Below are 14450 nucleotides of genomic sequence, written 5' to 3'. Positions count from 1 at the left end.
TGAATTGTGTTCAATATCAAATCAAATCACCCTGAAAGAAGTCTTTTGGAGTTTTTCTAAAATAACTATATTGCATGCTGATGTCTCTATGGCATCCTTTTGAAAGAAATATCAGCAACATAATTGTAAGATACTAGATGTATCTCTGTTGTCAAAGCATCAACAATCTTCCAAACATCAGTCATGAGTTGAATGTCTCAATAAGTGAATGGTATGTTTGTCTGAAATGATAACATAAAGAACTGTGTTACAAAAATACATGACAGAAACATTCAGATCAGCAATAGCAGGTGCACAACTTTATGTAGTGAAGAAGAAGCTATGCAAGGTTAGTGGAATACTGTCAGGATGTTTTCAAAGAGTTTGAGATTAGCAAAATGTGACACAGATGATGATGACACAGTCAAGAAGTATAATCGCATAAGTGATGCCTAGGAGTCACAATAAATCAGTTTTAATCTGCCACAATTTACAATTTTCCTTTTTTAGGAAACCAAATTGTTGAAAGCATAGTATTCACCTCAGTTTATTATCCTGTTCTGTGCCTATGAAGAACTTAATATCTAGATTATTTATGAGTTTGAATAACCTGTTCGTATCTTTCGCCTATATTTAAGTATAAAATTTACCACATTTTGATACCCCAGTAGAATTTATCATACATGAAAGTAGCATGATTTTTCCTTAGTTTAGTATTATGTCCTGTGCCTCAATCATTACATTTATTTCATCTAAGTTGAGTACCTTGTCTTGAAGAAATTATCAAGGTAAGCCAACTGAACTTTAATTAGGTTTAGCATCCTGTATTGTGACCTTTACCATTATTATTCAGTTTACTGTCTCCTGCAGGAATTATAATCCAGATAAACAGACATAATTTTACCTTTGTTTAGTATCCTGTGTTTTCCAGCTGGGGTGATACACTGTTAAATGTTTACCCTAGTTTAGTACCCTGCTCTGCACACCTGATGCAATACTTTACCTTAGTTTAGTATCCTGTCCTGTGCCCCTGAAGGATTCATACTCCACAATGACATGTTCTATCCTTGGTAAAATCTTCTGTATATAACAGTTGCCTGATTTTGGTAACTTTTCTAATGTCTTGATGGCCTGGTTTAATTTCACTTTCTTAAATTTTGATAAAAAGTTCATAATCTGTTCTCCAACTACCTCCCTATAACAGAATGAATGTAAGATAAATTTACGAAATTAACCAGCTGAGTCAATACTATAATGGGAAATCATTACACAAATATGAACTAGTACTGTGAGTGAAGAAAAGGATGACCCCTGTCCTGTGGCTATCACCCCTTTAACATGTAGGACAGGGATTATTAGAAATTAAATCTGACAATGAAATCTAACAAACACTGTAATGAATTGTAAAAAAATCTTAAGTGAAAAATACAGAAACAATAACGTACTATAACTGATTCTCGGTGCATGCAAAAATGTTTTTGACTACAGTGGAATCAATTTTGAGTTTTTTCTTAAATATGAAATACATTGTCACACCAAAAAGGACTTTATAGTTCATATAAAAATAAGGAGATGTGGTATGATTGCCAATGAGACAACTATCCACCAAAGTTCAAATGAAGTGGATGTTGGCAATTATAGGCAACTGTATGGCCTTCAATTATGAGAAAATCCAATACCGTATAGTCAGCTATAAAAGGCCCCGACATGAAAAATATGAAACAATTCAATTCAGAAAACTAACCGCCTAATTTATAACGAAACAATTTACAAAAACAATCATGAGACATGAACCGACAAAAACCACTGAACTACAGGCTCCTGACTTGGGACAGGCAAATAAAGAATGTGACTATTACTAAGAAAATGAGGAGCATCAAAGAGACCTACCACTGACACAACTGAAGGGATGAAAGGATAAACAAAACATGTTAAAATGTATTATTGTCAATATTGAAGGATCCATTGAGACATGTGTGAGGTACCATGATTTTTTTAGGCATTTTCACATTTAACTTTATCAGTTTGAAACCGACAGGTATTCCCTTGGATATAGACATCTTCCCCAATGACTTTTGTTAACTTGTATTGTAATAAGCCTGTTAGGTTTCTCAATTGAATTGTTTCATATTTTTCATGTCGAAGTCTTTTATAGCTGACTATACAGTATGGGTTTTCTCATTGTTGAAGGCCATACAGTTGCCTATAATTGCTTACATCCACTTTATTTTGAACTATTGGTGGACAGTTGTCTCATTTGCAATCATACCACATCTCCTTATTTTTATATGGAAATTAGCCATACACAGCATTAACTAAGCACACCGTCAATCACATATTTTTTTCTTCTTATTTCTTAATAAGCTTCCTTATTTAAATGTTTGTGCAGTATTTCCCACACTTGAGCAATAGAGGCATAATAAACAACAAGTATTCAAATATGATCTAACACACCTTTTGTAAAACTTACTTTGTACCAACATGAGGATGAGAGCTTCCTGCATCCACCATCTGTTGTAGTATTGTTTGACAAAGATGCTGTGTAGATATCGAGTCACACTGTAGATGTATACTAAGAACTGGACAAACAAGGATACATAAATCGCTGAAAATACCCAGAAATAACAGCTTGTGTAAAGTTATGGATGTACACCTCTGAGGAGCCAAAAATTTCTAGAATTAAACTTTTTTTCTTAACCTGATTTTGGGTTTATATGACTGTAAAAAAATAATTGGTGAAGAAAAAATCATATGGTGGTGCACTTCTTTTATTTGCTACAGCCATTTGAAAGTACCCAATTTTGATGATTTTCCCATTTTTCATCAATTTTTACCCATTTTTGGGCTATTATCATGAAAAAAATCACAGTTTCACAATTAAACTTTTTTTCATACTTTCACTAAAGATGGAGTGGACCAATCTGAATAAATTTAACTTAAAAAAAACTATGGGTAGGTGTTAATATAAGAAAGTTTTATAAAATTTTGTTGCGTTTTTCGTGTCAAATTTACCATGTTGTCAATTGTGTAAATTTGGGATTTTTCTCTTTTTTTTTTAGAACAAAAAGCATATTATTTCAACTTCTTTGTAATAAATGATTGAAAAAATACATATCTAAGACATTAGAAAAGAAATAAACAGCTGCGCCATGAGCGCATGATACGCCCGTCGTCTTGTGTGTGAATTTTTTTGCAATAAGCATAAATAGTTTCTGACATACGGCGTGACATGCGAAAACCCCCTTTTTTTTTTACAAAAAACTCAATATCTCTAAAATAAAATTTTGAATCAAAACCAAAAAGTATACAGATCTTTAGATTAATATAACTAAGTAGTGTGTAAAATTTTAAGCAATTATCATAAATCGTTTTTGAGATACAGCGCGACATGTGAAAACCCCCCCTTTAAAAAAAAAAAAAAATCAATATCTCAAAAATAAAATTTTGAATCAATTTTGAATCAGAACCAAAAAGTATACAGATCTTTAGAATAATATAACTAAGAAGTGTGTAAAAATTTTAAGCAATAATCATAAATCGTTTTTGAGATACGGCGTGACATGTGAAAAACCCCTCCCCCTTTTTTTACAAAATACTCAATAACTCAAAACTGAAATTTTGAATCATCACCAAAAAGTATACAGATCTTAAGGTTAATATAACTAAGATTTGATTTGATTTGATTTTTGGTGTTTTAACGCCACTTTTAAGCACCGCTTTTGGGCTATTTCGTGGCGGCCAGTTTTTATTGGTGAATATAACAAGTTTTAAGCAATAATCCTAAATTGTTTTTGAGATACGGCGCAACATGCGAAAAACCCCTCCCCCTTTTTTAACAAAATACTCAATATCTCTAAAATTAAATTTTGAATCATCACCAAAAAGTATACAGATCTTAAGATTAATATAACTAAGAAGTGTGTAAAGTTTTAAGCAATAATCATAAATTGTTTTTTAGATACGGCGCGACATGTGAAAAAAAACACACACCTGTTTTAGTTACTAAGTCCCGTAACTCAAAAAGTTTTAATCTTATTTTCACCAAAAAGTATACAGATCGTTTGACCATCATAAGAAACAACTATGTTAAGTTTCATGAAATTTGGATAAGTCATTCTCAAGTTACGGTGCGACATGTTTACGCCGGACAGACAGACGGACGGACAGACAGACAGACGGACGGACGCCGGACATTTGTATACCATAATACGTCCCGTCAAAAATTTGACGGGCGTATAAAAATTGATATGAGATGTACATGTACCTGGTAAAATCATTTCTTGTACCCCTCACCCATTTTCTCAACATTTTGGCTAATGAGACTGACTTGATTGGTTATAAAATTTGAAAATTTTATTACTCAAAAACTTTTTATTGTAAAAACACAATTTTTTCACAGAGTTAAGTTTGATTATAATATTTTAAAAATTTATTGATATTTTTCACTTGTAGCACATGTTTTGGAAGTAATTCCAGAACGAGATTTCACGAGACTGAAACGTCAGAAGAATACATCCTTAATATGTCAGCAACCATTTTTTTTGTATCTATATGTCATTTTGGCTTTGTCTACTCAATGGGGAAGTACATAATAGTAAAGGAACTCAAGTCTGAAATATCTATTACAATCTGAACTTATTTTGAGTTGTTTCAACATAAAAATTCTTTGTCTTGTTGAGGATTAAAGATATTTTGAGGATTTTTCTATTGTAGAAAATTTAGTAGGTGACAGATCAATCCAGAATTGTTCAGTCACTTCAAGTATAAGAACTTACAATAGTTATGAATTAAAGATATTTCAATAAGAGAAAAATGCAAACAAAACACAAAAAACAAACAATGTTCAACAATAGACAAGTTCCTATACAAGATGTCAAGCTCTTCAATGCCCTGAATCTAGAAAAAAAGTGAACTATTAAGTATCTGCCATCAGCACTAAATTACCAAAAGAATTGAAAACCTTAATAAGTAAAAATATCCAAGTGAGGATCTGACTTGGTACAGACCAATGAACATATGGCAAGATCAAACTAGTTTTTCTCCTCATAGTTTAGGTAAATATCTACTGAACCATCTAAAATTGTTTGTCTAGGCAGTACTGGAATAATGGCTGTAGAAATCTGAAAACTAACTAAGACTGAACATGATCTTTTCAGACGGAATTTCCATTTTTGAAAAAACTTCTGGTCACAACATAGCCCATACGTTCTGATGCAGTGTTAAAGTGCCATCAATAAATCAATTTATGTGAATGGAATTGAGCCAAGATGTATTGACTAGTAGCAGGATTATGTGTATAGCAAAGTACTTAAATGATTCCCCACTATTTACAAACATCATTGAAGGTAGTAACTAATTTATAAATTAAATGTCAATTAAGAACCTTAATTTACTTTTAAGTTGTCAACCTTTATGTGCCAATTTGCCTAAGAATCAGGCAGTGGTGAAAACATGACAAACAAAAACCCACTCAAGTTGACATTAATTTAAGCTCAGAATGTATAATGGTGCACAAATATAACATTCGTTTCCTTTCCCTGTTCTGGTAATTCAATATAATTTGGTTGAAATGCACTAGAAATTAAAAATTAAAGGGAGATAACTCCATAATTTGCTATCATTCTAACCAAAATTTATCTAGATATTTCTCAAATTACCAGATTTGCAGAAACGAAAGACCTACTATTTCTAAAGAAGGATGATGGTACCTTCAAAATAGGGTGGTTAGGGATCATAGATTTATTTTTACGAGGAAGCTCCGAGCATGCCCGGAGGATGCTCGGAGCTTTTTAAGTAGGCTCTTCTCAGCAGTTTATGTGACAATAATTATCATTATCCATTAAGATGTCAATCAAATCTATAGCACTTTTATAATAAGGAAAGTAGAGCATTATAGAGGAAGCTCCATTAACACCTGTGTAAACATCTGGTCTATTTAAACAAATCTTGCATTAATTTTACAAAACTATAAAATAGATGAGAAATTCTTCAATATTACTGTACAATGTTTAGTATCATGTCTTCACACAAAGAAAATGATTTTAAAACATTTTCTTAATAATTATCATTCATTTACAATACACATGATACAAAAAAACACTAAAATTTTATATTTGAAATATAAATATATTTTAAATTTATACTATATAAAATGAAATATAAAAGTCATCAAAGACACAAACTATGGTTATTGATTTATAACCATACTACCAAAAACATGGTACATTCAGTTTCATGCGTAAAAGGGTTGATCTTTTTTTATATTCCATTTAATTTGACATTTGTTTGAAATTAACCCTCCATTTCATTGCAGAAAAGTTTTTTTGAGTCGTAAACATGTTTCTTGGGTGTTTCAAAGCAATAAAAATATACTATATTCTACAGGGAAAAAAGGGGGAGAGAATTTGATTGGTTAACTTCTGGTGATGTTTACTTTCTTATATGCACTGAAAAGTTATGCTATATTTTCACTGTAGTACAGGACATTTATTTATGTCAAGTATTTCTTTATTTAAAACATAGATAAATTCTGCACATTTTTTTTGAAATATTACAATCATGACAATTAAACCAAGACTTATAGGGGGAAAATAATTTTACTCATGCCAAGTATTTCTTTATTTAAAACAAAGCTAAATCTGCACAATTAAAAAAAAAATGCCAAGCAAAGAGAGACGTACTAGAGGGAAAACAATGTTGGTATTACCCCCTCAAACCAGGCTTCCACTAATGAATTACAACTTTTCTTAAAGTAGCCATAATTTTCTATAAAAGAACTTAGTTTGCTATTTTATAAAACAAAACATATTACCATTGTTTAGTTAGGGGCATTACTTAAACAAGTAATTTTCAAAATTACCTATACAAGTTATGTTGAAAATGAGGCTGTTTCAAATATTACTTCTATTTCACCAATAAGTAACTTCTGTTAATATTATTTATATAGGTGTCCATTCATACAGGTTTTACTAGCTTTAACAAATTTTCACAAACATCTGGTTATTTTCCCCATGAAATATACTGGTAAAACTATTTAAATCCTCAACAAGCACTAATTGCTTTTCTGATGCCACACTTCTTGGTCGAAGATTGGTCTCTTGGGGCTATTAAAATATCATTTCCCCTTAAAATCTTAGAGATAGACAGTTATAACTAGATATGGAACCTTTAATTAAGACTTGAAGTTATTTATAATTTGAATCTTAATCAAAAGCAATTACATATATTCCTTAAATAATTGTAAGTACTAAGTTTTTTAAAGTTGTATAAAATAATTTATTAAAGTAATATTTTTGTCATTATTTTTTAAAGTAACCTCTCTATACTCATCTAAAATTGGATAAATACTTAATTTTATTTAATGAAATGATATAAAAATTCTTAAAAACTACATTTAGTCCATGCTTTATTTGACATTTAAAATAACTATTGAGTTATTAAATAATTTTTAAAAACAAAAAATACTTATAAAAGTGACTAAAAAAATTACTTGTTTAGTAACGCCTCTGACTGTTGTTTGTGTCTTGATAACTTTTATGTAGCATATTATATAATATAAAGTATTTTTAAATCATATCATTCAATTATTAAATTTGAGAATTTTTTTATTATAAAAAAAGGAATGATTATTAAATATAATAAGAAAATATTTAAATGATTTTTACTTTTTGTGGAGACTTGAGATTTCTTTCCAAGCATTACACAGCACTGTTGAAGAATTTCTAATCTATTTTATAGTTTTGTAAAATTTCATGCAAAATGTATTTGAATCGACCAGATGTTTACACAGGTGTTAGAGAATATGACAATGTAAACGGACAAAGGCGACCAGAAAGAGAGGAGTGGACACCAGTACAAGGACGACATTTCCGTGGTCGAGGTGGTAGAGGTGGACGCGGATATTAGGAATTAACACTTGGTGTTTGGAACATTAGAGGGTGGTCAGCACATCAAAATGATAATTCAAACTTTAGATGTCATGTTGTAAACGCTTTAAATTTTGATATTCTATGTTTATGTGAAACTTTTTTGAGAGAAAGTGATAAAATAAATGTAGAAGGTTATACTTGTTTTCAGAGAAACAGGGACAAAGTTCATGTTAATTCCAAGAGAGGTTCTGGTGGGGTTGCGGCTTTAGTTAAAAATGATCTATTGAAATATTATAATGTTGAAATTTTAAACAGTGAAGTACAAGATATTCTATGGATAAAATTGAGTAATGAAAATGATATAATATGTTTATGTGTGTGTTACTTACCACCAGAAAATTCTATATATAATGACTCACTAGTTTTTTATACTAAACTGCTAGAACAGGTGTATATGTATCAAAATATTGGTAAATTGTATATTTGTGGTGATTTTAATTCTAGATGTGGAGATGCCCAAGATTTTATTGAAGGTGTTGATAATGTACAAATAAGAGAAATTGTTGATAGTATATCAAATAGAAATGGTGATTTACTCATTGAGTTTTTAGTAGATTGTAATATGGGTATGGTAAATGGGCGAATTGGTTCGCAAGATTTTACTCATATTAAAGGTACAGGGAAATCTGTTGTAGACTATGTCCTTACTCCACATGAACAGTTAAACGATGTAATTAATTTTAAAGTGAATACAATGTCAGACTTAGTAACTGAGTTATCGCTTGTCGGATACGAGTCGATTCCGGATCATTCTCTGTTAGAATGGGGCATACGAGTTAGAACGTATATGTCGGAAGTAGAGCAAAACGAGAGCGGTATAGGAGTAAATCGGGTTAAAGGTCCAAGAAAGTTCAAGCTAGATGGATTGAGTAACGAACCTTTTTCTAGTGAAAATATGCAGAATGTATTACGAGATACTATATATCGAATTGAAGTTGCTTTAAACCGTAGTAAAGACGTGAATAAGGCTTTTATCGAACTGAAATATTTACTTATTAAAGAATTGGAGCTAACATGTAAAGAATTGAAACCGCCCGTTTCTAATATGCGAACGAATAAGTGTAAGCGGAAACCGTATTGGTCTGATGAATTACAGGACTCATGGAACAAAACGTGTGATGCTGAGAGGCAATGGAAGCGATGCAAATCAATTGGAAAATCTAAGCTCCGTACTCGATTTATGCAATCACGAAAAGATTTCGACAAATTAAATCGGAAAGCGAAGCGAAATTATCAGCTAGAACAACAAAATAAACTTCAAAAACTTGGCGAACAAAATTCATCTGAATTTTGGAAGTCTATAGGAAAATTAGGACTTGCCAATGATCGCAAATCGAGACAGACTTTTCAAATTCGATCAGAAACAGGAGAAATTATAAGTGACATTGACTCTGTATTAGAAAAATGGAAAATAGACTATAAAAAGTTGTACAACAGTGCTGATATGAATGGTTCGTATGATGACGAATTTCTTAAGGACATTAAAAGTAAACTTCAAAATAGGAATAATTTAGTCCATGACAATAATATTGATACAACTGAACTTAATAGAGCTATTGAAAGGGATGAGGTACGCGAGGCCGTTTTTCGAGCTAAGCAAGGTAAATCCGCTGGAATTGATGAGATACCGAGTGAGATTTTGCGAAATGACACGTGTATAGACTTGTTATATAAAATTATTCAGTTTTGTTTCATAGAAGGGCACGTTCCTAGTGAATGGTTAACGAGTATGATCTCTCCGATTCCGAAACTGGATTCCCTTAATCCACTTGAATACCGTCCAATTTCATTAATATCAGTGCCGTGCAAAATATACGCGGATATTTTGAATAAAAGATTGACAAATTGGTTAGAACAAAATGACATGTTAGCAGAAGAGCAAAATGGATTTAGAAGTAACCGAAGCTGTTTGGATCACTTATATGTATTAACAACAATTATTAAAAATAGAAAGTTACGAAGGAAAGATTCTTTCGTGTGCTTTGTTGATGCGAAGAAGGCTTTTGATAATGTTAATCGGGACATGTTGTGGTATAAGCTGATGAAAATTGGTATTAACGGAACGTTTCTAAAAGCAATTCAGTCTCTTTACGATGCGACACAAAGTGCAGTAAAATTAGGAAACAACTTGACAGATATTTTCCCGGTTCAATACGGTGTGAAACAAGGCTGTAAAATGTCTCCTACTTTGTATTCGATATATGTTAACGATCTTGCGGATGATATTCGCTCGCTTAATGCTGGTGTAGATATTGGTGATTTAAATGTATCTATTCTTCTTTACGCTGACGATGTTGCGTTGATAGCTCCAAATGAACAGAATTTACAAAAGATGTTGGACTGTTTAAAAACCTGGTGTAGGAAATGGAGAATGACACTAAATAAAGAAAAAACAAAGGTTATTCATTTTCGTAATAAAAACACTGCTAGATCTACTGTCGAATTTAACTGCGGAGAAACTTCGGTTAATTATATTTCATCCTACAGATATTTGGGACTGCATTTGAATGAATTTTTGGATTATAAACATACAGTACGAGAAATTACTAAATCAGCAAGCAGAGCACTTTCAGCCTTATATGCTAAATTTATTTCATGTGGTGGAATGACTTATGATGTGTTTACGAAACTTTATAGGTCTGTAGTTGAGCCTGTTCTATACTATGGTTCTGGAATATGGGGGCATACAAATTGGAGAGATGTACAAGTTATACAGAACAAAGCATGTCAGTTATTCTTAGGAAGTGCTTCAAATGCGTCAAATATAGCCATTCAGGGTGATATGGGACTTAAAAGTACGAAATCAGCAGAAATTTTGGAAACTTTTCGTCTTTTTCTTAGAGTGAGCAAAACTTACGATACAAGACTTACATATAAGGTTCATGCGTGGAGTAAGGATTGTTCTAGGTCATGGGATAAAAACTGTATAAAGAAAGCACAAATTTTAGGTATTGAAAATGTTATTAATGATACTTTTTCCATCAAACATAAACTGCAAGAAATCAAATCCAAACTCTATGAAAAAGATAAAAATGAATGGGTTGAAAAATTGTTTAAAGACAGAAATGAATGTAATGGTAATAAATTACGTATGTATAGGGAGTATAAAAATGTTTTAGAATTTAGTTCTTATGTAAAATTAGTTCGTAATAGGCAGCATAGACATGTTTTGTCAAATTTTAGAAGTGGCTGTTTACCACTGGCAGTTGAAACGGGTAGATACACCAAGCCAAAAATTCCTTTAAATGAGCGTACTTGTATATATTGTACAGATAATTGTGTTGAGGATGAAAAACATTTTTTGTTAGGGTGCGATTTTTATGCAGATTTAAGATATGATTTAATGAAGAAATCTGGTGATATTTGTGAGACTTTTAACGATCTTGATTTACAGGACAAATTTATTTTCTTAATGTCAAATGATGCAATTCAACCATTTTTAGCAAAAACTTTATATCACATGTTTTATCGAAGGAGGTATTGTGTGTAATAATATTTTAGTACATTAGTTTTAATTGTTTTATAATATGTGTTATATTTTTAAAGTGTCTCATAAGTCAGTTATTTGGCTGGGTACCAATATTCTAATTGTAATATTTAATTTTTAATTGCATATTATGTAATTATGTATTCATTGTGTTTTATATTGGTATGTGACACTATAATAAATTATTCTGATTCTGATTCTGTTAATTGAGCTTCCTCTATAATGCTCTACTTTCCTTATCATAGAAATGGTGTAGATTTGATTGACATCTTAATGGATCATGATAATTATTGTCACATTAACTGCTGAGAAGAGCCTACTTAAAAAGCTCCAAGCATCCTCCGAGCATGCTCGGAGCTTCCTCGTAAGAATAAATCTATGATCCCTTTGGTCGGTCGGTTTTTTTTGGCCATGTTTTGAAATTTTTCTAAATTGCCCGATTCTTATAAAGACTGGCACTTAACTGTAATCCAAGTTTTTCAAACACAACCTTTTTCTTTCCTTTTCCAATTCAGTATATAACAAATAACTGTAGTACTTTAGATAACCTTACCTGGCTATGACTTCTTTGTTTACTGTTCTGTTGATTACGTCTCTTGTAAAATATAAGGACTGAAACATAAACAAATAAATGAAGAAACAAATCTATTAAAATAAAACAGGCTGTGAGACTTCACCATGGAGAACAAGAGTTTGACTGTAATTAACTGTCAATTCAAGGAGGAACATCAAATTTCAAACATGTCCTGTCAAAAATTTGTCATTTCAAAATCTTCTGTTAATAGAAATAATTATGTGTACAATTCTTATCAAGAGTCTAAAAAATGAATTCAAAAAATTCTTCTATGACTATCTCATTGTGTTGTAGAAGCTGTATGTTTACAGTCTCCATAAAATAATAATTTTTACTCAATACAGATCTAATAACTTTTTAATGGCCTTGATAGTAGGGCTTACAATTCAATATAAAGAAAGAGTTTTGTTTCAAATAGTTACCATCTGATAATTTTCTGGCAAATTGTATGTTGGAGATATCACCATAAAGGTCTCTTTAACCAGCTCAAAAATATATTGCCTAAAGCTCACAGAAGATTCCAATGGCTGTCGACCATAACTTCCTTTCAAAGACATCTAAAATAAAAAAAATATTACATTTCATCTTTAAGCAAATAGTTGTATGTCATGATATTGGCAGAATTATCAAGGGTTTTAGTATGTACTGAATAATCAACATAAAGGACCTTTGCTAAACAAATTTTCACAGAGTTTCTTCATTTTTTTTCTGGGTTTTCGTCACTTTATTTTATATATTCAAAATAAATTCAATTCCTTATTTTTCCTTAAATTTTTTTGTGGCCTTAGAGCATCTGTAATTCTTAACTTTCCTGATTTCCAGCAAGTGTATAGTCCCTGAACATGCTATGATTCAATAATCAAAGAGCTGAAAGCTCTGAGGAAAAATGACGCCACTGTCTCTAATATTGTGATATTTTTTATGCAAGTCTTGATTTTCACATACCGTAATTAGTTTAACATTCCAACATGTCTCATAAGCATATAAAATTGATATTCGTATATGTGTGTGTTATGTGAAGATGACAACTGGCTGTTTTTTTAGTACAAATGTATAGGTCAAGACTACCTGAATGATCTACAGTATCCAATGACTACTGGCTGTTTTTTTCTATAAATAAATAGGTCAAGACTACCACAATGATCTACAATATCCAATGACTACTGGCTGTTCTTTTGTACTAATAAATAGGTCAAGACTATTTGAATGATCTACAATATCCAATGACTACTGGCTGTTCTTTTGTACATATAAATAAAGACTACCTGAATGATCTAAAGTATTCTAAGTAATGTGATTTTTGTCTTGCAATTACATTTTTCTAAATCAAGAATATAGACTACTAGTATCCTTTTCAAAGACAAACCAAATGATTATGAAGAGCCTGTTGTTATCAAGCTCTTATACCCCACATACTCATTAAATAAGTTACTAGTGACCTAGTTATTTCTGTTACTTGAAGCAAATTATATTTCTGTAGATTTAGACAATAGTATAATATTGTTTTAGTAGTTTTATTTCACCTTGAAGATTAGACAAATAGGGATATTCCTTTGATTTTTTATTTCATGTCAGTCAGGTCGCTTTATATGAAACTTGAAACCACTTCTCTGCCATATTGTTATTTCATAACAACTCTGCCCTTGACCATGTTGACCCATGTAATTGATATTCATTCTTTAACCATATATCATAGTCAGTTAGTTTTTGATTTTGCACTCCCACACCACCTTTCAGGTCAAATGTCTGTCTCCATTTAAGTTAATGACATTGAACAATCATGGTATTAAACACAATTCCAATAGTGATAATGCTGTTCTAGTAGGTCGCCATATATTCAACTCGGGTAGCATTCCAGTTTTGAAATTTGTGTCAGATTAGAACAATGATCTAGACCTTTAGGAATGGATCTTACAATTTAATATGGAGCCATAGTATGGGACCCCTACACGGTAACAAAAAAAAAACAAGCTTGAAAAGATACAACGTCAAGCGGCAAAATCTATCACCAGAAATTACAAGTCAAGAGAGGATGGACGGGATACGTCTCTAAAATGCTTGCCTAACTGGAACTACAACAAGATCTCCAGACAAGACAAACAAGGAGTTGAAGCCAGAAGTTAATATTTATATAAAAAGTAGTTGAGGGGCTGATTCCCGCTATTGAACCATACTGTCATTCTATAATATTATTGCGTAAGTATTTCTGTATTGTCCTTGTTATTGGTCCATGTCTTGGTGTATTGGTCTGAGGCGAAGCCGAAGGCCAATACTGCTGGCCGAGGACCAACAATAAGGCCAATACAGAAATACATGTAATAGTATCTTTATTAATTAACTACAGTGTTACAATATTTTTTTATTTCATTTCACAAGAGATAAACATTTTTACCTTGAAGTGGAACTATCCAAATCTCAGTTTCTTTTTATAAGATGCAATATCTAATGATTTGGTGCCGTTTCCATGCATCTTCAGCCTTTT

The 14450-nt window shown here is 31.4% G+C and overlaps 1 protein-coding gene across 1 annotated transcript in view; it reads right to left on the bottom strand.

Annotated features, from left to right (window-relative positions):
- Window positions 1-181: 181 nt before the first annotated feature.
- The window catches only part of LOC127712953 (protein MMS22-like), a 54520-nt gene continuing 40251 nt past the window's right edge, over window positions 182-14450 (bottom strand). Inside the window, exons 29-33 of the mRNA XM_052219538.1 lie at window positions 12391-12525; window positions 11948-12006; window positions 2450-2584; window positions 983-1174; window positions 182-221 (exon numbers count right to left, since the gene is read on the bottom strand). Of these exons, the coding sequence (XP_052075498.1) occupies window positions 182-221; window positions 983-1174; window positions 2450-2584; window positions 11948-12006; window positions 12391-12525 (561 nt within the window). The remainder of the gene's footprint in view (window positions 222-982; window positions 1175-2449; window positions 2585-11947; window positions 12007-12390; window positions 12526-14450) is intronic.

This window comes from Mytilus californianus, unplaced genomic scaffold (genome assembly GCF_021869535.1).
Source record: "Mytilus californianus isolate M0D057914Y unplaced genomic scaffold, xbMytCali1.0.p SCAF_8, whole genome shotgun sequence".
Taxonomy (NCBI): Eukaryota; Metazoa; Mollusca; class Bivalvia; order Mytilida; family Mytilidae; genus Mytilus; species Mytilus californianus.
The sequence above is the reverse complement of the archived record's forward strand: the minus strand, read 5'-3'. Positions and strand labels throughout refer to the sequence as shown.